Below are 24896 nucleotides of genomic sequence, written 5' to 3'. Positions count from 1 at the left end.
TGGAATGCCAATAGCTGAAGGAAATGTGTGACCATGAGGGCATCATAACCTATGAATGAATTGCTGAGACCTGGAAACCCAAAATGACGGTAACTGAGAGTGGCACACTCTCACCTAAGTGAGAACCTGACAAAAAGGGGGGAATTTTTAAACAAAATTATGGGAGGCCATTGTTTTGGACTGAGCTCATGTCATGCACTAGGCCCCAACAGACCATACAAAATCAAAAGGGACTCACTTGTGCTAAATGTAACATAATCAAACTAAGACTTTAAGGAAACACATATATCCTAGAACAGACCAGGTTTTGCCTTTTTCTCCTGTAAATAGGATGTTCCAGAGTAAGAAGTTATCCTCTACTCTAACCCTCACAAAAAAAAAAAAAAAAAAAAAAAAAAAGACCTGAAGTCCTTGTTCACACCTTACACAACCCACTGTTCTGCAATTTTCCAGTGGGTTTCAAGACCAAATAAGTACATTTATGATGGTGATAGTGACATCAATGACTAAAGTTTTGGTCAATCTCTCAAAATGAGAGGATGAATAAAAGGGGGAAATTGTTAAGTCATGTTTAGCGTAAAGCTGCTTTCTTACATATTTTAAGTTTGGCCTAAAGGTTTCTCTGTACACTGTCAACTATCATAAGTGGAGGTGTAAATAGACCATCACCTACTCTTGTGCCAATTACTAAGTTTTGACCAATCAAATGTGGCCAACTGTTTGAACCGTGTTCAAATAAGGCACAGAGCTATAACCAATCCAGCTGTTTGTGTTCCTCACTTCCATTTTCTGTAAATTACTTTCCTTTTTCTGTCCATAAATCATCTTCTACCACACGACTGCGCTGGAGTCTCTGAGCCTACTCTGACTCAGGAGGCTGCCTGATTTGTGAATCATTCTTTGCTCAATTAATCTTTTAAATTTAATTTGGCTGAAATTTTTCTTTTAACACGTTGGACATTTCTAACTTTGAATGAGCACCAGAATAAACTCTGGACAAATGTATCCTCTTCTTTATATTGCTATAGCCGGAGCAAAACTTGCTCAGCCTGGTAGAAAATACACAGGCTATAAAGTAGGCAAGGCAGACTATCCAAATACTAACTGAAAAGGAAATATGTTCCTGATATGTTGGTACACTTTCTTCAGGTATTTACTTGAAACCTTGTATGAGAACCAAGAGTTAGCAATACATTCCTGAGCTTCAGGTACTCTTTAACTTTTGATTCTAGTATTTTATCCTAATCCATTAGTATATTGTAGGGGCTAAGAGTGGGGCCAGTAGCCAAACTGCAAGTCACAAACTGCTGTTGACTTTTGCTAACCCACTTAGCTTGTCTCCAGTCACTTCTTCTATAAAATAGACATAATATTACGTTATATGGTAGTTCTAAGAATAGTGTTAACCTATCTCATGCACCTAAAACACAGCTTGCCATATAGTAAGTACTTAAGAAATGTTAGCTAACATTATGATGATCATTTATCAACTGTAAAATATTATGGAAATATTAAATATTATCCAGGCAGAGCTGGAAAGGCCTGTTGCTTCACCATTGTTGGTCCATTTCTAAGGAAGAGTGAGAAGTGGCATTTGCCAGCAGTAAATTGCTTGAGTATGTAAGGATGATAGTGATGTCTAGAAATATGAGAAAAGGAGAAGAAAGAAGTTAGCAGAAAGTAAGATGAGATAGTAGAATGATTCTTATAAGGGAAAGTTGATTATCTGGATTTCACTCCCAGCTGCTAACTCTTTGGGCAGGTCATGTTCCCTTCCTCAACCATAAAATTAAAATAAAACTTCATTTTTCTTTCTTTTGCCAGGCTCCACTGTACCAGCATGGCATCTTACAAAAGTTCCCAAGATATGGTCAAGGCTGGGTTTAGTCCCAGGCCCATTGCTGGAGAGGGTAGTGATTAAGAAAATGAATTCTGGAGTCACACTGCCTTGAATAGAAAATCAGGCTTTGTTCACTGTGTAACTTTGGATAAGTCACATCTCTCTAAGCCTCAGTGGTTTTGTTCTCCATTAAATTAGGATAATAGCACCTACCATACAGAGTTGCACTGAGATTTAAACAAGATAATGTTGAAATCAAGTTTAGCTACAATGAATGGCACACAATAAGTGCTTAATAAACACAAATGAGGTTGATGATGGCATAAACCCACCAAATTATCTGTAGTCTACTTTTATGCATAATAAACATTATGTTCCTTTTTATCTGTCACAATATTGTCTTCATTAAGATAATTCACATTAAGACCTAGACATTCTAGTACAGAGCACGTTCTTGGTGTCTATTGTTAAGTTTCCCTAGGTGTGAAAACGGAGAGGCTTCCAAATGTAAAAGCATATGACAGCTGTGGGAGTTAGGGATTAGGCTTCCCTAGGAACTGAGGGTCTGTCAGATCCTATAGAAACAACCTGCTCCACCTTTTATGTGTGTTTGGTTCCAACAGTACACACAGCATCTGTGCAGAAAACCTCCTTGGTCACTTACCATCACATCATAAAACCGTACAGTGTGTCAATTGCTATGTTCAGAGCTGACAGAGGAGAGTTGGCTTAGTTCTGTTACAAGACCATGGCACCCAGGTTTGCTGCCAGAATATCATGGCTGGAAGGTTGTGTCGTTATTATCTGCTTCTTCCCCTAGATCCAATTCTCTGCCCTTTTCTGCTCTACTCTATGCTCAGAAAAGCCGAATGCTATTGATTCTATCTCCTGCCTCTGCCCCCTCGCTTCTGTTTCAGTTTGAATGAGGGTGGCACTAGAGGGAGGCAACTAGCAAAAAAACAGAGAGCAGGAGTTATAAATGGTTAGGGTATTTATCCTACCCACTCCCTTCCTATCTGCTACCCTCATATGTTCCTTTAAGGCTGTATCTCTTGGCAGCTTCCTCCACTCTTGCCAGGTTCCAGTGACACTGCTCCTTCCCCTTGCCACTGCAGGTCTAGGGGTGATAATCAACAGCTTCTTCCCTTATTGATTTCTTCAAGCCTGCCCAAACCTCTGTAAATAATCATTTCATTCAACTCTCTTCTTCTTCTTTTTTTTTTTTTTTTAAAAGATGGGGTCTCGCTCTGCTGCCCAGACTGGAGTGCAGTGACACGATCTCAGATCACTGCAACCTCTGCCTCCTGTGTTCAAGCAATTCTCCTGCCTCAGCCTTCCAAGTAGCTGGCATTACAGATGTGTGCCGCAATGCCCAGATAATTTTTATATTTTAGTAGAGATGGGGTTTCGCCATGTTGGCCAGGCTGGTCTTGAACTCCTGACCTCAGGTGATCTGCCCGCCTCCGCCTCCCAAAATGCTGGAATTACAGGCGTGAGCCACTGAGCCTGGCCTCAGTTCTCTTCTGTTCAACCTTTGAATGTGGTTTATTTCCAGCTAAACTTAACCTTAGCAGTGTTTACACATCCTGTACTGGGTCCGTTTCTCTCCTCTGCATTCACTGTTGTGGCTTTCACAGAGTAGAACATTATGATAGTTGCTATTCTTTATAAGTACTACTACTTGTAATGGCAGGCCTTTGTTCCCACCAGCAAATAATATTTCTATGTCCCCCAGATAATTTATTTCAAGTGTTATTTAAATGTTTACCCTTCTTCCCATTTGTTCTTATATGTTGTTAGGCTGGAGGGAGATTCTACTTTTAGCAGTTGGAGAAGGGGGTATTGCTTCTAACACCTGCATTAAAAATCAGTGATACATAAGAGTCACAGCTCTGAATTATTTAGTTGTGGATCTGTTGATTCTTCTCAGTGAAATAACTAATACCAAAAACTAATAATAAAAAAACTCCCTTTCCTCATCCCCAAGGCTGCTATTGACTGAAGTAAAATATGCATTTTATACCATGCTGAGTTACCTTATACCACACAACATCAGGCTCCTGATCGGACTTTTTAAAATCATCCATGTCTGGACAGGAGATCTCCTTTCTTTTAGTGACTTCAGATTTTTCTAAATAGCGGATCCTGCTGTTGTAGCACAGGCCTGATTCATTCTCTGCAACAGTCAAGGACATTGACACCTTCATGCAATATGTTGAGTTTCTGTAGGAACAGAGAAATAACAAAATGGCTTTATTGGGTGTTTACAACTTTGTTTGTGCTCTATATATTTCAAGGGTATTGACTTTTCCATTTAGGACCTTGCCTAGAAATCAGAAACAACATCAAAGCAACACAGAGCAGTTTTATGCTGCAACTGACAAGAAGATATGAAACTAACTGCTAATGTGGATATTTGTGGCCATGAGGTAGCCACAGAGCTACATAGAGAAGTTATACCCATCTTCCAAACTGTAAGATAGTCTGACTTCCTTCCCAGCAATAAATATTACAATGTTGAAAATCTGATAATAAAAACCTATGAGAAAGTCTATAACTGGAGGTATAGCCATTTTTGCTCTGACCTTGTGGCCAGTCCTTTAACAGTCACTACAGGGATTGTTGAATTTTACTATTGGTTTCTCAGCCAACATTTCCTGACACAGAATACATACTAAAAACCAGATCAACATCCAGAGAATATCTGTTAGCTTACAGGTTAATTTACCTGTTAACTACTCAGCTTTTTAAGGTACTCACTGAGATGTGCCAGGTGTTGAATTTTGGGCTTTTATAAAGAAGAAATCCCACTAGAGTCTGGTCAGTTGGGATTAATTGTATCAACCAGCACTAGCATTATAAAGAATTTTCAACCCTGAATGTTATCATAAGGCCACTTATAAATTGGGCATTAATTGGCTAACACATTACATAAGGACATTCATTGAACAAAAATTCTGTCTTCTTGTACCTTGGTTAGCACTTTCTCAATAATGTGAGTTCAATAAACATATTTAATGAATCTAATTAACTACAATAAATAAATACAAATAAATAAAAATTCTGCCTTTGTTTTTCTATGTATAATCCATGACCTTTCTCTACTCTACCTTACTTGGATTCCGGAAGATGTCAAACATGAAAGAAAATGGAAAAGTGTGAGGAAGAAATCAGAAGCAGTCTGATAACACTGTACAGATTAGCTGTAAATCTTGATCGGAGTATTTAATTTTACTTTATGGAAGACATTTCGGGACCATATTTGTTTTAAACATCAAGGGATACGTGCTGTCAAAACTAAAATTGCTAAGGGAGGCAATTCAAACCAAGTGCTTTATAACTGAGTAATAACAATCCTAACAGATGGGATTAGCATGCCAACCAACAATTTTAAGACAGTACCAAATGATCGGCACTATTCATACTGCTTAGTACTCACTTACTGAAATTTTAAATCCCAGACATCATGCAAAACACAGGAATACAGATGACTATGCCTCTTGGGTTTACAAACTAAGTTAATAAGAATGATTCCTACTTAGGCTTCTGGTAAAGTTAATTTCTGGCAAGCGCCCCTGACTATGCTCAGGCCTCTGTCATCTGAGAAGGAAACTATCAAAGCACTCCAATTCTGATGTTTAGATGCAACCCCATCACACTGTGTAGATTGTGGGATTTGCTTTTATTTCTTCCTCTATATGGGTTCCTGGAACACAAAGGGCATAAGATATGCCCAGTGGGGATTAAATGAAAGAAACATTTATGTTCTTGTCAGACATTGGACAGCCTCTTTAAATGCCATTAATCTAAAGCCACAATAGTAGTAATAATAATATATTTCAGAGAAGAAGGGTAAATCAATTTAGCTCAATCAACTTAGCTCTTTTTCACCATTTTTTAAATACTTCAGTGTTAAATATTTCCAAGTCTCCTTGCTTCATACAAAGCCATACATGATCTAGCTCTACATAACACTCTCCCCTTTACTCATTAGGGTGCAGCCACACTGGCATTTTCTCTGTTCATTGAACACACTATTATTCAAAAAATAGGCCTTTGTACTTGCTCTTATCTGATCTTCTAATATTTGTTTATTTGTTAAAGTATGCACTAAAAAGGGCAAGGAATTTGTTGCTCTTGTTCATTACACCATCCCTGGGATCTAAATGAATAGATATAGATGCTTAGTAAACATTAGTTGATTAAATGAATGGGCATCAAAAGGTATCTATTTGAGAGACAAGTTATTTTTTTCTACTTTTGTATCAGTTCCATGTGGTATATACCCCCCTTTCTTCAGATGAAGGTATATGGCTTGTCAAATATCATATTCCTTCAGATGAAGGTATATGGTTTATCAAATATCACATTCCTTGTATAAGTATGACCCGGATAATTTGCAAGTATTTGTGGATAGCCACTAGAAGAAAGATTGGCCAAGTTTTGTGCAGCAGCATATTGGCAAAGAATTAAAAATATTGGCTACATCTGAAAGACAAGAAGGATGGGCAGGGGCAGGGGATAGAGGGAAGCTAAATGGTTACAGTTATTTAAAAAGTATCTAACACAGAAGAAAGATAATCACCTCTGCTGGATATCCAAAGTATTCTGAACAGTTCTCGATGTTACTGGCTTTGATCATATCTGCTCCACGGTGTTCATTCATACAGGTGAAAGGGACATACTTGTTAAAAACTTTTCAATTATTATGTTATACCTCCACAGAAGAAGAGTTGACCAGATATCTCAATAATGGAAGTAGGTGAAATGTTCAATGCTCTGAAAGAAGCTAACTATCCCAAATGTATTTATCCCTGGGTAGAAAATAGAGTAGACTAAAGTAGAGGACCAATCTGATATAGTGGTTTCTTAACAAAGCATCATCTTTAAACTAAGACTCACTAGGTTCAACTAGTTCTGTGACCTTGGACAAATTGTTTAACCTTTCTGAGTCTCAGTTTCTTCACCTGAAACATGAGGATAAGAAGCTGTTTATGGTGGCTCCATTGGAGGTGGGAGGAAGTAGTTCCTTTCATTATACAACTATGAGTAAAAATAGGTTTACATTTTTATACCTGACCTGTTCAGATCACTGTAAGTGTTAAATAATGTATGTAAAATACCTAATACAGTATCTATCAAAAAGTAGGTATTCAAACAATTGTATCTCTAATTAGAATTGTAGGTATTGCCAGCATTGTTAAATATATTAAAAGATATATATATAAAATTATATATATATAATTATATATACATATGTATAACTAATATGTATGTACACATCTATAACTAATATGTGTATATGTATAACAATATACATATCTAATATGTACTACTTATAATTTACATGTGATATAATAATCATGAACAGTATAAAAACAACACACTGGCAGCAGTGGGTTAAAATAGTCCACTGGGTTAGAAGTGCTACTTGACAGGAAACAGTCTGGAAGAGGTCAGTTGGGCAAAAGGTCTAATACTAGAGAGCCATGTAGGTCTGAGAGAATCAAAAAGATACACTGACTTAGTCACAAAAAGAAGTGTATCAAGAGAAAGCAGCTAAGGCAGGAAGGAACTTCCAGGTACTCTGAGTACTAGCTACTAGGAAGAGGCAGAACCTTGGAGGTCAAAGAGTTAGTAAAGGCTCCACTTAAAAAGGTTTACTTCTAGCCGGGCACGGTGGCTAACACCTGTAATCCCACCACTTTGGGAGGCCGAGGCGGGTGGATCACGAGGTCAGGAGATTGAGACCAGCCTGCCTAACACGGTGAAACCCCGTTTCTACTTAAATACAAAAAATTAGCCAGCCGTGGTGGCACGCACCTGTAGTCCCATTTACTCCAGAGGCTGAGGCCGGAGAATCACTTGAACCCAGGAGGCAGAGGTTGCAGTGAGCTGAGATCATACCACTGCATTTGAGCTTGGGTGACAGAGTGAGACTCTGTCTCAAAAAACAAACAAACAAAAAAAAAAACTTACTTCTGGGAGCTTCTTAGACAAATGCCTTCTATAACAAAGCCCAGAGACCTCAAAGCCAGGTTTCCAGGCACAGGACAAGAGCCATTCATGTGTTCATTCCCCAACCTCTCCAAAGTATAAACAATGTAGATGGTGTCAGCAGCATTTATGTTGATTTGGGGTGGTGTTAAGGGCAAGGAAGCTACCCTGTAGATGGCTGATGAGTGAGTTGAAGGAGGAAGTGTGTCCTTCCTAACCCTTATCTACAAACAACTTTAAGCCAGGGCCCAGTAAGTATACATTCTCATTCTGGTCACAGACATGTGAATAGATGCTGACATGTGAATAGATGCTGACAATCCACTTTGTTAACTCAAGAACAAGTCATAGTATGAAGTCATTGGTCATTGAGGATGACCAAGGTCCCTGGAACTCAAAGACAAGGTCTGATGTGAGTCCTATTATCACCACAGGTGACCTGGGGGAGGTATAATCAAGGCTGCCGGACAGTCTGAAACTCAGGTTGATTTTTATTAGTTGTGTAATCTAGCCCTGGCACAGTTCATGCTAACAATCTTGCATTATTTAGATTTTATTTTGAAAAATGCCCCAGGCAGGTTCTATTTAAAATATTTCCTGCAACTGGGACCTAAAAATGTTACTTTCATTAGGTACAATTAGAGCTATGTGAGGTTGAGGAGGCAGACTGACGAGTGTGCAAGAATGGAGATGGTATTTTTTTCTCTCCCTACTTCACATCCTGAGGAAGACAAGGAACACATTCAGGTTCAATGTGGGCAAAAGGCCTTTGCAATGATACTGCAACAACAACTTACAATTACACACATTAGTAATCTTTCCAAGTACTTCTATATCTATTATCTTATTTAATTCTGCTAATAACCCAGTAAAATTGGCAGGGTAAGTATCCCTTACAGGAGTAAAACATAGACACAGAGAGGCAAAGAACTTAGTCAAGCTAACATAGCTGGTCAGTAGTTCAGAACCAAGGTTTATTGGCTGCTAGCCCTTGAATACTCTCAGAACTCGATGCTAACATTGCTTAACAGCCAAACTAACTTGTGGTTATCCATACCAACTTGAGGAAGCTGATAGAAAGAAAAGCAGATGTGTAAAGATAACATCTAAGGAATGTTAATTTGCATAGCACAGAAGAATTAGAAAATTTATAAATAAATCTTGCTTTCTATTCCAAAGGTTTAATGTTAGCTTGTTTAGGTCATAATTAGAACTTTTTCCCCAGATGTATTTCTAAGGGAAAATATTGACCAATCTTGGGTTCTCTGGGCAGAAGAGTAAAACTCATAATTTAAAATACACATGAAACATCCAAATTCCTTTTCTAACTCCCATTTATAAAACATGCCCATACTATAAAATCTAAAGTTTTATTTTAGAGTTTGAGCATATGTGAACTTGTCATATCACCAGGACTAAGCTAGTGAAAACAATCTAAATAAATTAGGGATCTTTCTTGTACCGAAAATCAAAAGCCCTAGATAAAATGCCTCATGATATAGTTGAAACTTTCCTAACTGATTTATTTGATTGTCTTATCCTCACTTCAAAATACTTTCCTTGCAAATTTCAGAGACCATCTAATGATAAGCAAACTAAAACAAGCTTTACTGTCTGAAATTTTATAAGATGAATTGATTCGCTATATATAACATCAATTAATCAATCTACAGTCATTGAATAAGACTGTCCTCCTTAAAACATAATAAGATCTAGCAACTGATATTTTAGCAAATTCAAGGAAGGAAAACAAATGAATAAACAAACAAGGTTTCAAGCCATTTGATGAGTTCTATTTCTCAGAAATCATTAGAAAAATTAAGTTTTCTAGTAAAGGAGGATAAGGGGGGAAAAGAATATCATGTATTTATTACAGCTGAACTGTACATTTAAAATGGTAAGGATGGTAAATTACATATGTATATTTTACCTTATTTAAAAAAGTTTAAATTGAAAATATTTAAAAAAGAAAAAGAAGAAAGTTTTATTAAAAAATCTTTTAAGCTTGATTGGAAAGGGGACTTTCAGATGACTGCAGAAATAATTACATAAAACTGCAAACTTGCAATGTTAATGCATTAAAACACCAAAGATGGTCAAAGCCCTGAACTGTGTATTAATATTACCATTCTTTGAAGACCCACAACCCTTTAGAATCATTCAAATGACATTTAATGGGCACCTTCTATGTGCCATGCTGTTTATATACATTGAAAAGCAGATATAAACCTAATATAAAGATAAAAATATCTATGCTAATAAGAAGAAGTTTGGGGAAACAAGTGAGGATCTATTGAATGAATTCACTTTTGTCACTTTTAGTCTTAAGTAAATCATCTTACTTCTAGGCTTGCAGAGTTGTAAAGAGCTCAGGGATTTTTGTTGGTTTAAAAAACAAAACAAAACAAATAATGCCGTCACTCATACATGATATCTCTAACCTGTAAAAATGTCAATATAATAGGTTTTAAGTTTATGTACATTTTTTCCATAAGGTATAAACCTGGTAATTAAACAAACAAGGATTTGTGGGGGCATAAACATATCATAATTTTTTAACTGTTCTTATCTCCTGCTGACATGAACATTCAGCCTTTGACATGACACTCGTAATCTGCAACCCAGAATTACTTAAGCATAACTTTCTTATAGTTCATGATGCAGTCAGATAAAAGGTCAATCCAAGGACTTGAGTGCTTGATAATGCAGCTTTTAGAGTTAGACTTGGGTTCAAATCCCAGCTCTATAATGTCTTACCTATGAATCTTTGCATGGGTGACTAAATCTCAGTTTTTGGTATATGTGGAATTAGAATAATAAAAGCAGCTATCTTTAGAGGGTTGTTTTATTATGCAAGTGTTAAGAATGGTAAAGGGGGCCAGGCCCAGTGGCTCACACCTGTATTCCCAGCACTTTGGGAGGTCAAGCGGGTGGATCACTTGTGGAGAGGAGTTCGAGACCAGCCTGGCCAACATAACAAAACTCTGTCTCTACTGAAAATACAAAACAAAAAAATAGTTGGCATGGTAGTATGCTCTTGTAATCCCAGCTACTTGGGAGGCTGAGGCATGAGAATCACTTGAACCCGGGAGGCGGAGGTTGCAGTGAGCTGAGATCACGCCATTGCACTCCAGCCTGAGCAACAGAGTGAAACTCTGTCTCAAAAAAACAAAAGAAAAAAGAAAAGAAAAGAAATAATGGTAAAGGGTCTGAGATTTTACCTTGCTTATGCACTAAAAATTTAGCCTGCTAGTTTCATGGAAACTGGTAGAAGACACCAGAATCCTAGGTCAGAAATAATAAACAGTTAATTGCAGCAATGACAGTAGCCAAAGTATCAGTATTTGTGTTGCTTATGCAAACTCAATTCCCATAGGATAATACAAAGAGGATCAGGTGACACTTGTAGAAGTAGTGTGTTGTATTACAAAAGAACCCCAAGCTTAAGAAACACAAATTTCTTATAATGGGCCATAAGCATGTCTGCCCTTTGTTCCAGAGGCAGATACTAACTGTATTTTCCAAGGCTATAAGCAAACCTGCCTTTTGCTCTAGTGATAGACACTATTTCTGTCTTCTAAGGCTATTCTTTGGCCAGGCACGGTGGTTCACGCCTGTAATCCCAACACTTTGGGAGGCTGAGGCAGGCAGATCACCTGAGGTCAGGAGTTCAAGACCAGGCTGGCTAACATGGTGAAATCCTATCTCTACAAAAATTAGCTGGGTATGATGGTGGGTGCCTGTAATCCCAGCTACTTGGTAGGCTGAGATGGGAGAATCACTTGAACCTGAGACGCGGAGGTTGCAGTGAGCTGAGATCGTGCCATTGCACTCCAGTCTGGGTGACAGAGGAGACTCTGTCACAAAAAAAGAAAAAAATAATAATGCAAGAACCCCATGGAGAATTCTCTCCTACTAATGAGATAGTTCATTTAAAGCTCATAGCACAGTGCCTGGCATATACTAAGTGCTCAATAAAAATTAATTTCCTTTAACATCATCACCACTATTATCACACTATCTACTGATTCCCAACCCAACCCATAAAGTGAATCAAAGATGTTTTGTTTTCTTCTTGTTGTTATTGTTTTTTTAAAAAAGTAGCTCATGGACAAGGTTATAGTAAACATTATGTGTATTTTAAAAACTACTCACTCAAAATGAAATTTTTGTCATCAAAATATTCTTCACCTTGAATTCAAAGCAAACTATAATTTATTTGGAAACTGCATTAAAGTTAGAAACCTACTCAAGGAAAAAAGTATACAGTACATATATATGTAACAATCCATTTATATATAGCTAGGATTTGTAGATTATTCTAGTGGTGAGCTCATGTCACCATTCCTAAGGGAAAGGCAATTGTAATATGCCACCTAATGGTACAGGCAGCTTGTTCAAAATCTGACTGCCAATGATTGAGGATGTGGATAAAGGTAAGGTAATAACGAAGGTAAATTTGAAAGGTTCCCTGACACCACCATTTTCCACATCATAGTATGAGTGATTCCTGCTTTCTTGTTTGGATGAAGACAATTTTAAGAATGGTAATCTGAGACACATCATACTACAACCAGAAAGGTCTTCATAAATCTTTGGAGAACTCCAATGTTTCTACTAAGACCAAGAACATAACTCTCCTCCAGAAATCCTTCCCCAACCAATTTCACTGACTTTAATAACTATTTCTCACTTCCTCACTCTTTAACTATAAATATCAGATTACACTGATATTTTTGCATCTGTCAATATGTTATTTCATAGTTATTATCATAGAATTCACAAAGGTTTGGCCTCATTTCCTGGGTCACAATGCAAACTCTTCAAAACACAGAGTTTTCTTTACATATGATTACCTCTTTCTTTATACGGTAAATACCAGATTATTTTCCCTGTCTTTGTGTTGAAAATTGTATAACTTAGTTGTCTCACCAAATAAGCTGTCATATCCTATGCTTCCACGATCTATTTTCTGACTCCTGGTGGTAGAATTCTCTACTGTGTCAGAGATCTTGAAAGACTAGTCAGTATTCAAAATTTCTACTTGTTCCTCTAATTTCATTCTATGATCCTTTATCATCTGGCACCTGCCTCACCTTTCCATTGACTCTCATCACTTGAATCACTAAGGCTATCTTATTAGCTAAATCTAATGACCTCTTGTTCACCCTTATCCTATGTAACCTCTGTGCATTATATGAAACTAGTAACACTCTTTTTACCTTCCAAATCTCTCCTTAGGTCTAAAATATCTCCCTTTTTTGATTGTCTACTCTGACTACTCCTACTGCTTGTTCTTCCTTATCCTATCCCTAAAGGTATTTGCTACCCTTTCCAAGACCTCGGGATTCCTTCCTCTGTTTTTTTTTTTTTTTTTTTTTTCCTGCTTATTCTCTCCTTCCAACCTTCATCTCCAGCAATTTTATTGAAGCACGAGGTCTTAAGCCAAAAACTGAGCACTGAAAATGCCCAAATTTATAACACATATCTCTAGTTTTGTCCTCTCACCTAACTTCCAGCCCAGTACAGCCATTCAACTATAATTCAATATAACTACCACGAAGGCATTTGTCAATCTAAAACTGAATTTATCTCCTCTCTATAGTCTGTTTTTCCTCATATCTATTATGGTTTGAGGCATCACTTGTCACAAAACCTAGTTTCTCAAGTCAAATGCCTCAAAATCATTTTCTACTCCAACACCCATATTTATTTCTCATATATTACTACAATTAGTTAACAAGTCATGCTAACTGTATGTCAAAAATCTCTCCTCATCTGACATCTCATCGAGGTCCTGCCACAGTTAAAGCCCTAATCATGTTTTGACTGCACTATTGAAGGAACCTCCTAACAGGTTTCTCTTTCTTCACTTTCTCCCTCCTCCAGGCTGCTAAAAGAAACAATTTACTTTTAATTTCCTAAGTATTTATAAGCAGAAATGGAAGAATGGCAGCATAAACAGACAACTAATCACAAACTGAAGTTCATGTTTAAAGTATTATAGAGGGAATAAAAGAGATAAGGAAAAGATGTTCTGAAGTTAGTAGACAAGAACACAAAGGAGTAAGGGGGACTACTACAAAATCAGCAATGGTAGCACACAGTTGTAGAAAGGAGGAGATCCATGAAGTCAGGCCAGGGTTCTGTCCTCAGCCCTCTACTCTTCTTGCTCCATATTCTGTCCCTTATTTCAACCGCTGCTGTAAATACAGCTTTCACCTTTCAATACTACATCTGCAGCTCTGATGTCTCTCCTAAGTTCCAGACTCATATATCAAACTGCCTACTGAGTATCTCCACCAGGATGCCCAACAGGTTTTTTGTTTGTTTGTTTGTTTGTTTTTGTTTTTGTTTTTGAGACTGAGTCTTGCTTTGTTGCCCAGGCTGGAGTGCAGTGGCATGATCTTGGCTCACTGCAACCTCCGCCTCCCAGGTACAAGCGGTTCTTCTGCCTCAGTAGCTGGGACTACAGGTGTGCGCCATCATGCCCAGCTAATTTTTGTATTTTTAGTAGAGACAGGATTTTGTCATGTTTGCTAGGCTGGTCTCCAACTCCTGACCTCAGGTGATCCGCCCACCTCGGCCTCCCAAAGTGCTGGGATTACAGGCGTGAGCACTGCACATGGTCCCAACAGGTATTTAAATGTCAATATGTCTAAAGGTGAACTCATCCCCCAAAAATTATTCTTCATTCTCCATCTAAGTCAATAACAGGGCTATCTACTTAGAACCCTATACCAGATACCTGGGCATTATCCTCAGCATTCCCTCATCCTTGTCTCTGATATCCCTATGCATTCTATCTACCAAATGGCTCTCTACACTCTTCTTTCCGTCCCTATTTCCACTGCTTTAGTTTACTTCTTGAATTGCTTTAGCATCTCCCTAATGGGCTTTCCTGACTCCAGTCTCTCTCCCCCTTTCCTCACCATTCTCTTTGCTACATTATCTTCTGGATGCTCTTTCTATAGAAGTCACTCTAGAATAAGCCAAAACACGAACCCTTTCCACTGACGGCTGATAAAAAACAATATACAAGCTGAGAAGGAAAGAAATCACAAGACAGCATCAAAAAACAGCATTTAAATGGTGGGACTTTATGCCTCTGGAGTTTAACTACCATCTTAGGTAATATTTTAATGCCTGATTTATTGTCTTTTTCCTCTCTAATTATCTGACAAAAGACCCTTAGAGAAGAAATATTGTCTTTTTAAATGTAGTTCATAGAATAGAACATAATGCCCATATAATAAAAAATGAATGCTCTGATTTTTTCAGAAGGGAAAATAACTTAAAACCCCCAAATCAGTGTATCCCTGTATGGCTTAGTCCCTTAGGTACATAAATGATGGTGGATAACAGAGTTGAGAGAGTTAAATTAGAATGGTATCCTGGGGTGAGATTCTAATGTCAGGACAAGGAGTGTGTCACAAGGAGCCATCAAATGTTTTTAAGCTTAAGAGAAGCATGATCATAGGAAAGATTAGGAAGTCATTAGGGATTATAAAAAAATTAAAGACAGGAAGATTATTTGGGAAGTAACATGGACATTCCCTAAGTGGGCATGGATGTCTTAGAAGTTTCTGAGGTCACAGCAACAAGATTTGGTCTCTTTCTTGACTTATTTTTAAGGGTAGGTATGAAGAGTAGGTGACTTAAAAATTTGATTTTGAGGTTTCTGTATTGGGCAACATAGGAATTTAGGAGGGGAGTCATCTCCTGCATATATTAAAATAAGCAAGAGGCCATTAGTTTGAAGCTGTTTCCATATTTTGAGTTCCTATCTAACAAACTGCAACCTAACTTAGCATTTAAACAGACTGAAACTTAACATAAGCTGTATAAAAGACAGCCTAATTTCAACCAAACACAACTAGCCAGGCTCCAGCTAATTACAGGCAGTCAAGTGATGAGACCATGTCCAAATAAGGCAAATGCCTGGCTGTAACCAATCAGGTGATTTTTCTCCTTTGTGTCCAAATTTAGCCTATAAAAACTCACTTCTCATGCTGCTGGGAATAGCTCTCTGAAACTCTTCTGGTTCTGAGTACTGACAAATTCATGACTCGTTTTTTGTTTTTGTTTTTGGTTTTTTTGTGTGTTTAAACAAACTGTTAACTTTGTCTAATGTTTCTCTTTTAACAGGGAAAAGGGGGAGTTATATCATGAACATTTTGATTGTGTGTGTCTGTAGGACATGTATGAAATGCGAATCTAGGTTGGGAGTTTGACACCTACAGGCCAAATCATGCCAACTGCCTGGTTTTATATATGAACTTTTACTAGAACATGGCCATGGTCATTTCTTCAGGTATTATTTATGGCTGCTTTTGTGCTACAAGTAGTTGGGATAATCTTTTGCCCACAAAGCCTCAAATTTCTGCTATCTTGCCCGTTTCAGAAAAAGGTCACTAACCTGTTTACTAGGATTTAGGAGTCTGGAAAAGGAGCTACAGAATTTTCATGGGTTGGGGGGCTTTTTCATGTTCTAGAACACACCTATTATTCCCCTTCAACCTCGAGGACGGTCCCTACTAGCCGTTGGCGTGGGACAAACCATTGTGGAGAGGGAGGGAGAAGTGGGACTTTTTTGCCTTGATTATAAGGGCTTACTTTTCTTGGTTCTAAGTCTTTTCTGACCACTCCTGTTTCTTCCGACCTTTAAGGGCTCCCAACCATGTGGCAGGTTCCCTTACATCCCAATGGAGTGGCAGGGGCCTTCCTCACTCACTCCCTTCCACCCCTGGTGTCTCTGAAAATTGGAACAGTCCCAGAGTAAAAGCCAACGCTGGCTCTGAGTCTTCCTTTCCCCGGAGCCTTAGGAGAGAGAGAGATCCTCCTCTCTCTTCGGGCGTGTTAAGACAGCGGGGTTGGCCTGTACTTCCTCTGGCTCTGGCTGAAGAGGTGAGGCCTGGTGAGAGTAGTCCTAGAGTAGGACAAGCCTGTTAGACGGTCATTAGGATGCTCTTGTCAGAGCCGGGAGGGCGGGGGCAAGAGGGTGGGAGAAGACGGATGAGGGGAGGGGCTAAGGGGGAGGAAAGGAACCTACTGGCTGCTCTATCCACACTGGGCTAGTGAAACCGTTAAACCCCTAGGCGATCATGGCCTTGAGACCTGAGGACCCCAGTAGTGGGTTCCGGCACAGCAACGTGGTGGCCTTCATCAACGAGAAAATGGCCAGGCACACAAAAGGCCCCGAGTTCTATCTTGAGAATATATCCTTATCCTGGGAGGAGGTGGAAGACAAGCTGAGGGCCATCCTGGAGGACAGCGAGGTGCCCAGTGAGGTCAAAGAGGCCTGCACCTGGGGCAGCCTGGCCTTGGGCGTGCGCTTTGCCCGCAGGCAGGCACAGCTACAGAGGCACAGGGTGCGGTGGCTGCACGGCTTCGCCAAACTGCACAAATCAGCTGCACAGGCCTTGGCGTCAGACCTGAAGGAGCTCAAGGCACAGCAGGAGACAGAACGCAAGGAGGCGGCCTCCCGGCTAAGAATGTCCCAGACCAGCTTCATGGAGGTGCAGAAAGAGCGAGACAAGGTGAGTTGGAAGCTCCTCCATGCAGTAAGATCCCTCAACTGGTCCCTGCCCAGTACCACTGCCCCGCCCCATTTCCACCCCTCTCCACCCTGCTCCATGGCTTCGCCTTGCCCCGCCCTTCCCACCTGGTAGCTCTGTCCTACCCTGCTCAGTGCTCCCGCCTTGCCCCCAGAACACACCTCAGCCCTGCCCACTTCTCTCCAGGAGCTGGCGTCTCCCCATGAGTGGGAGCAGGGGGCAGGGGGGCCAGGCCTGGCCACTGCCGGAGGGGTTTGCACAGAAGGAGCAGGTGAGGAGGAAGAAGAGGCAGCGGTGGCTGCTACTGGTGCTGCTGGAGGAAAAGGAGCAGAAGAAGAGCAGAGGGATGTGGAGGCTGTCGCTGCCCCTGTGGAGGCCATGGCTCCCCCCATGGAGGCTGGGTCTCCCCCGGTGGAGGCCATGGCTGCTTCCGTGGAGGCCGAGGCTCCCCCCGTGGAGGCTGGGGCTGCCCCCACGGAGGCAGAGTTCCCCCACGTGGAGGCCGGGGCTGCCTCCATGGAGCCCACAGAGGAGCTGGAGAGAATCCTCCTGCAGCTCCTCGGAGATGTTGATCAGGAAAATTACACCTATTGGGGGCAGAAGGAGGAAGATCTCAGGTCGGTAGAAACAGCCACGTCTTATTTCTCTGGAACCATGAACCCCTGGTCCAGAGCCTCACCAGAACCTCTTCCTGTCCAGCTCCCTGCCTCATTCACATACTCATACTCAAGCCCTTTTTCCTCCTTCTCAGGCATACCCACTATATCCCCTCCACAAGCAACAGTCACAGCACCAGTTCCGACTCAGCTGCCTTCCGACTGGGGGGCCTTTGATACTAGCCTGTGGTCTGATGGGGGGCCCCAAAGAGTAGACCCTCAAGAGCACCCAAGAGACAGGAGATACTCCGAACCTCATCAGCAAAGAAGACCTCCAGTATATCGCAGGCCAGGGGACTGGGACTGCCCTTGGTGTAACGCTGTGAATTTTTCACGGAGGGATACTTGCTTCGACTGTGGGAGGGGAATCTGGCTGCAAAAACCTCATTGAGCGCAGAAATGCAAAATAGAACTGAAGCATGCATATCTCAATGGCGAATTAATTTTCAGAGGGAAGGCTTGAGGTGGCAAGGGCCAGGGTGGTAGGGGAAGAAGGCTGGGAAGAGTGGGGGAAGGAGGTGAGACAGTGGTACCTTTAGGAACAACTTCAGTGATAGGGGTGTTGACTGGAGGAGGGGGAGGAAAGTAGGGGTTGTGAAAGAGGTGTAGAAGTGGAGTGGTGGGCAGGGGAGGTATAGATTGGGGTGGGGCGAGAGAGACACAGAGAGACTGACATGTTTTGGTGACCTCCTTTGTATTCCAGAGCATTAGCACTCAATACCCTGGAAGTGCTGCAGCTTTTATTTGTGTGTATGTGTGTGTCTGTCTGTCTGTCTCTCTCGCTCTCTCTCTCTCTCTCCTTGCCCTAGTGCCTGGTAAAAGAGGCAACCATGTATATAACACCCCACCCTCTACTCGCATCTAGGCCTTAGATGATTGGAGCAGGAGTGGATATTTGACCCATCCAGAACCAAATGGATTTTCATGCTAGACACTGAATCGAACAGAGAGGCCGATTCCATGATGTTGGGCAATGAAGCAGTGGGTCACTTGGAGTTGGGGCCAGGACCAGAGCCATGGATGCTGAGGCCACTGCAGAGGCCTGACCCTGGCTGTGGGGGAATAGAACTGGGTGCTTTCCAGAGGCAAGTGTCTTTGGGAGTCACCGGTACGTGGTTCTAGGGAGCAGACAGGCACAGAGGAATCATCCTGTGACTCCAGAGAGATGGAGACAGCAGCAGCACAACCACTTTTCACTTCCTACAGTTGTGCTACATGAAAATCCCCTTTATACAGATCCTCTTTTCTTTAGTTAACTTGAGTGGGTGGACAAACAGATTTTTTTTTAACTTTAAGTTCTGGGATACATGTGCAGAACGTGCAGGTTTGTTACATAGGTATACATGTGCCATGGTGGTTTGCTGCACTTACCAACCCGTCATCTAGGTTTTAAGCTCTGCATGTGTTAGGTATTTGTCCTAATGCTCTCCCTCTCCTCACACCCCATCCCCTGACAGGCCCCAGTGTGTGATGCCCTCCTCCCTGTGTCCATGTGTTTTCATTTTTCAGCTCACACTTATGAGTGAGAATATGCGGTGTTTGTTTTTCTGTTCCTTTGTTAGTTTGCTGAGAATGATGGCTTCCAGCTTCATCTATGTCCCTGCAAAGAATATAAACTCATTCTTTTTATGACTGCATAGTACTCCATGGTGTATATGTGCCACATTTTCTTTATCCAGTGTATCATTGATGGGCATTTGGGTTGGTTCCAAGTCTTTGCTATTGTAAATAGTGCTGCAGTAAACATATGTGTGCATGTGTCTTTATAGTAGAATGATTTATAATCCTTTGGGTATACATGCAGTAATGGGATTGCTAGGTCAAATGGTATTTCTGGTTCTAGATCCTTGAGGAATTGCCACACTGTCTTCCACAATGGTTGAACTAATTTACACTCCCACCAACAGAGTAAAAATGTTCCTATTTCTCCACATCCTCTCCAGCATCTGTTGTTTCCTGACTTTTTAATAATAGCCATTCTAACTGGCATGAGATGGTATTTCATTGTGGTTTTGATTTGCATTTCTCTAATGACCAGTGATGATGAGCTTTTTTTCATATGTTTGTTGGTTACATAAATGTCTTCTCTTGAGAAGTGTCTGTTCATATCTTTTGCTCACTTACTGATGGGTTTTTTTCTATGTAAATTTGTTTAAGTTCCTTATAGATTCTATATTAGACCTTTGTCAAATGGGTAGCTTGCAAAAATTTTCTCCTATTCTGTAGGTTGCCTGTTCTCTCAGATGATACTTTCTTCGCTGTACAGAAGCTCTTTAGTTTGATTAGATCCCATTTGTCAGTTTTGGCTTTTGTTGCAATTGCTTTTGGTGTTTATAGTCATGAAGTCTTTGCCCATGCCTATGTCCTGAATGGTATTGCCTAGGTTTTCTTCTAGGGTTTTTTATGGTTTTAGGTTTTACATTTAAGTCTTCAATCTATCTTGAGTTAATTTTTGTATAAGGTGTAAGGAAGGGAACTAGTTTCAGCTTTGTGCATATGGCTATCCAGTTTTCCCAGCACCATTTATTAAATAGGAAATTCTTTCTCCATTGCTTGTTTTTGTGAGGTTTGTCAAAGATCAGATGGTTGTAGATGTGTGCTGTTATTTCTGAGGTCTCTGTTCCATTCTACTGGTCTATATATCTGTTTTGGTAGCAGTACCATGCTGTTTTTGTTACTGTAGCCTTGTAGCATAGTTTGAACTCAGGTAGTGTGATGCCTCCAGTTTTGTTCTTTTTGTTTAGGATTGTCTTGGCTATACACCCTCTTTTTTTGGTTCCATATGAAATTTAAGGTAGTTTTTTTTTTTTCTAATTCAGTGAAGAAAGTAACTGGTAGCTTGATGGGAATAGCACTGAATCTATAAATTACTTTGGGCAGTATGGCCACTTTCATGATATTAATTCTTCCTATCCATGAGCACAGAATGTTTTTCCATTTGTGTACTCTCTTATTTTCTTGAGCAGTGGTTTGTAGATCTCCTTGAAGATGCCCCTTGTACGTTGTATTCCTAGGTATTTTATTCTCTTTGTAGTAATTGTGAATGGGATTTCACTCATGATTTGGCTCTCTGCTTGACTATTGTTGGTATATAGGAATGCTTGTGATTTTTCCACGTTGTTTTGTATCCTGAGACTTTGCTGAAGTTGCTTATCAGCTTAAGGGGTTTTGGAGCTGAGACGATGAGGTTTTCTAAATGTACATTCATGTCGTCTGCAGAGACAATTTGACTTCCTCTCTTTCTATTAGAATGCCCTTTATTTCTTTCTCTTGCCTGATTGTCCTGGCCACAACTTCCAACACTATGTTGAATAGGAGTGGTGAAAGGGCATCCTTGTCTTATGCGAGTTTTCAAAGGGAATGCTTCCAGCTTTTGCCCATTCAGTATGATATTGGTTATGGGTTTGTCATAAATAGCTCTTACTATTTTGAGATATGTTCCATCACCACTTAGTTTATTGAGAGTTTTTATCATGAAGGGGTGTTGAATTTTATTGAAGGCCTCTTCTGCATATATTAAGATAATTATGTGGTTTTTGTCATTAGTTCTGTTTATGTGATGGATTACATTTATTGATTTGCATATGTTGAACCAGGCTTGCATCCCAGGGATAAAGCCGACTTGATCGTGGTTCATAAGCTTTTTGATGTGCTGCTGGATTTGGTTTGCCAGTATTTTGTTGAGGATTTTCACATCGATGTTCTTCAGGGATATTGGCCTGAAATTTTCTCTTTTTGTTGTGTCTCTGCCAGGTTTTGGTATCAGGATGATGCTGGCCTCACAAAATGAGTTAGGGGGGATTCCCTCTTTTTCTATTCATTGGAATAGTTGCAGAAGAAATGGTACCAGCTCCTCTTTGTACCTCTGGTAGAATTAGGTGTGAATCCACCTGGTCCTAGGCTTTTTTTGGTTGGTAGACTATTAATTACTGCCTCAATTTCAGAACTTGTTATTGGTCTATTTAGGGATTTGACTTCTTCCTGGTTTAGTCTTGGGAGACTGTAAGTGTCCAGGAATTTATCCATTTCTTCTAGATTTTCTAGTTTGTGTAGAGGTGTTTATAGTATTCTCTGATGGTAGTTTGCATTTCTGTGGTTTCAGTGGTAATATCCCCTTTATCATTTTTTATTATGTCTTCTTGATTCTTCTCTTTTCTTCTTTATTAGTCCAGCTAGTGGTCCATCTGTTTTGTTAATCTTTTCAAAAAACCAGCGCCTGGATTCATTGATTTTTTGAAGGGTTTTTCGTGTCTCTATCTCCTTCAGTTCTGCTCTGATCTTAGTTATTCTTGTCTTCTGCTAGCTTTTGAATTTGTTTGCTCTTGCTTCTCTAGTTCTTTTAATTGTGATGTTAGTGTGTCAATCTGAGATCTTTCCAGCTTTCTGTTGTGAGTATTTAGTGCTACAAATTTCCCTCTTAACAATGTTTCAGCTGTGTCCCAGAGATTCTGGTACATTGCATCTTTGTTCTCATTGGTTTCAAAGAACTTCTTCATTTCTGCCTTAATTTCGTTATTTACCCAGTAGTCATTCAGGAGCAGGTTGTTCAATTTCCATGTAGTTGTGCGGTTTTGAGTGAGTTTCTTAACGCTGAGTTCTAATTTGATTGCACTGTGGTCCAAGAGACTGTTATGATTTCCATTCTTTTGCATTTGCTAAGGAGTGTTTTACTACTAATTATGTGGTCAGCTTTAAAATAGGTGCTATGTGGCACTGAGAAGAATGTATATTCTGCTCATTTGGGGTGGACAGTTCTGTAGATGTCTATTAGGTCCACTTGGTTCAGAGCTGAGTTCAATTCCTGAATATCTTGGTTAATTTTCTGTCTTACTGATCTGTCTAATATTGACAGTGGGGTGTTAATGTCTCCCACTATTACTGTGTGGAAGTCTAAGTCTCTTTGTAGGTCTTTAAGAACTTGTTTCATAAATCTGTGTGCTCCTGTATTGGGTGCATATATATTTAGGATAGTTAGCTCTTCTTGTTGCATTGATCCCTTTACCATTGTGTAATGCCCTTCTTTGTCTTTCTTTTATCTTTGTTAGTTTAAACTCTATTTTATCAGAGACTAGGATGGCAACCCTTGCTTCTTTTTGTTTTCCATTTGCTTGGTAAATATTCCTCCATCCCTTTATTTTGAGCCTATGTGTGTCTTATGCACATGAGATGGGTCTCCTGAATACAGCATACTGATGGGTCTTGACTCTATCTAGTTTGCCAGTCTATGTCTTTTAATTGGGGCATTTAGCCCGTTTACATTTAAGTTTAGTATTGTTATGTGCGAATTTGATCCTGTCATGATGATGTTGTCTGGTTATTTTGCACATCAGTTGGTGCAGTTTCTTCGTAGTGTCATTGGTCTTTATATTTTGGTGTGTTTTTGCAGTGGCTGATACCAGTTTTTCCTTTCCATATTTAGTACTTCCTTCAGGATCTCTTGCAAGGCAGGGCCTGGTGTTGACAAAATCCCTCAGCACTTGCTTGTCTATAAAGGATTTTATTTCTCCTTCGCTTATGAATCTTAACTTGGCTGGATATGAAATTCTGGGTTGAAAATTATTTTCTTTAAGAATGTTGAATATTGGCCCTCACTCTCTTCTGGCTTGTAGGGTTTCTGCAAAGAGATCTGCTGTTAGTCTGATGGGCTTTCCTTTGTAAGTAACCTGACCTTTTTCTCTGGCTGCCCTTACCATTTTTTTCCGTTTCATCCTTGGAGAATCTGAAAATTATGTGTCTTGTGGTTGCTCTTCTCGAAGAGCATCTTAGTGGTGTTCTCTGTATTTCCTGAATTTGAATGTTGGCCTGTCTTGCTAGGTTGGGGAGGTTCTCCTGGATAATGTCCTGAAGTGTGTTTTCCAACTTGGTTCCATTCTCCTGGTCACTTTCAGATACACCAATCAATCTCAATCGTAAGTTTGGTCTTTTCACATAGTCCCATATTTGTTGGAGGCTTTGTTAGTTCCTTTTCATTCTTTTTTCTCTAATCTTGTCTCCATGCCTTATTTCAGTAAGTTGATCTTCAATCTCTCATATCCTTTCCTCTGCTTGATCAATTTGGCTATTGATACTTGTGTATGCTTCACAAAGTTCTTGTGCTGTGTTTTTCAGCTCCATCAGGTCATTTATGTTCCTCTCTAAACTGGTTATTCTAGTTAGCAGTTTCTGTAACATTTATCAGGTTCTTAGCTTCTTTGCATTGGGTTAGAACATGCTCCTTTTGCTCAGAGGAGTTTGTTATTACCCACCTTGTGAACCCTACTTCTGTCAATTTGTCAATCTCATTGTCCATCCAGTTTCGAGCCCTTGCTGGAGAGGAGTTGCAATCACTTTGAGAAGAGGCATTCTGGCTTTTGGAATTTTCAGCATTTTTGCGCTGATTTTTCCTCATCTCCATGGATTTATCCATGTTTAATTTTGGGGGTTGATAACCTTTGGATGGGGCGTTTGTGTGGGGCTCCTTGATGCTGATGTTGATGTTGTTGGTTTCTGTTCGTTTGTTTTTCTTCTAACAGTCAGGTCCCTCTTCTGTAGGTCTGCTGCAGTTTGCTGGAGGTCCACTCCAGACCCTTTTCACCTGGGTATCACCAGTGGAGGCTGCAGAACAGCAAAAATTGCTGCCTGCTCCTTCCTCTGGAGGCTTCATCCCAGAAGGGTACCAGCCTGATGCCAGCTGGAGCTCTCCTGTATGACCTGTCTGTCAACCCTTGTTAGGAGGTTTCTCCCAGTCAGAAGGCATGGGGGTCCAGGACTCACTTGAAGAGGCAGTCTGTTCCTTAGCAGAGCTAGTGTGCTGTGCTGGGAGAGTCCCTCTTGTCAGGATCATTTGCTCTCTTCAGATCCAGCAGG

At 40.2% G+C, this 24896-nt stretch overlaps 2 protein-coding genes across 2 annotated transcripts in view; one reads left to right on the top strand and one right to left on the bottom strand.

Moving 5' to 3' along the window:
• The window catches only part of IL1RAPL2 (interleukin 1 receptor accessory protein-like 2), a 1250305-nt gene that overhangs the window by 560869 nt on the left and 664540 nt on the right, over positions 1–24896 (bottom strand). The window contains exon 4 of the mRNA XM_011968259.1: positions 3877–4063. Within this exon, the coding sequence (XP_011823649.1) occupies positions 3877–4063 (187 nt within the window). The remainder of the gene's footprint in view (positions 1–3876; positions 4064–24896) is intronic.
• TEX13A (testis expressed 13A) lies at positions 16652–18476 on the top strand. The gene is made up of 4 exons (XM_011968258.1): positions 16652–16744; positions 16936–17376; positions 17581–17775; positions 17839–18476. The coding sequence occupies exons 2-4, from the start codon at positions 16942–16944 to the stop codon at positions 18439–18441; spliced, it is 1233 nt and encodes a 410-aa protein (XP_011823648.1). The 5' UTR covers positions 16652–16744; positions 16936–16941; the 3' UTR covers positions 18442–18476.

Source organism: Mandrillus leucophaeus, unplaced genomic scaffold, assembly GCF_000951045.1.
Source record: "Mandrillus leucophaeus isolate KB7577 unplaced genomic scaffold, Mleu.le_1.0 Scaffold834, whole genome shotgun sequence".
In the NCBI taxonomy this organism is placed as follows: Eukaryota; Metazoa; Chordata; class Mammalia; order Primates; family Cercopithecidae; genus Mandrillus; species Mandrillus leucophaeus.
This window is presented reverse-complemented; position numbering and strand designations above follow the sequence as displayed.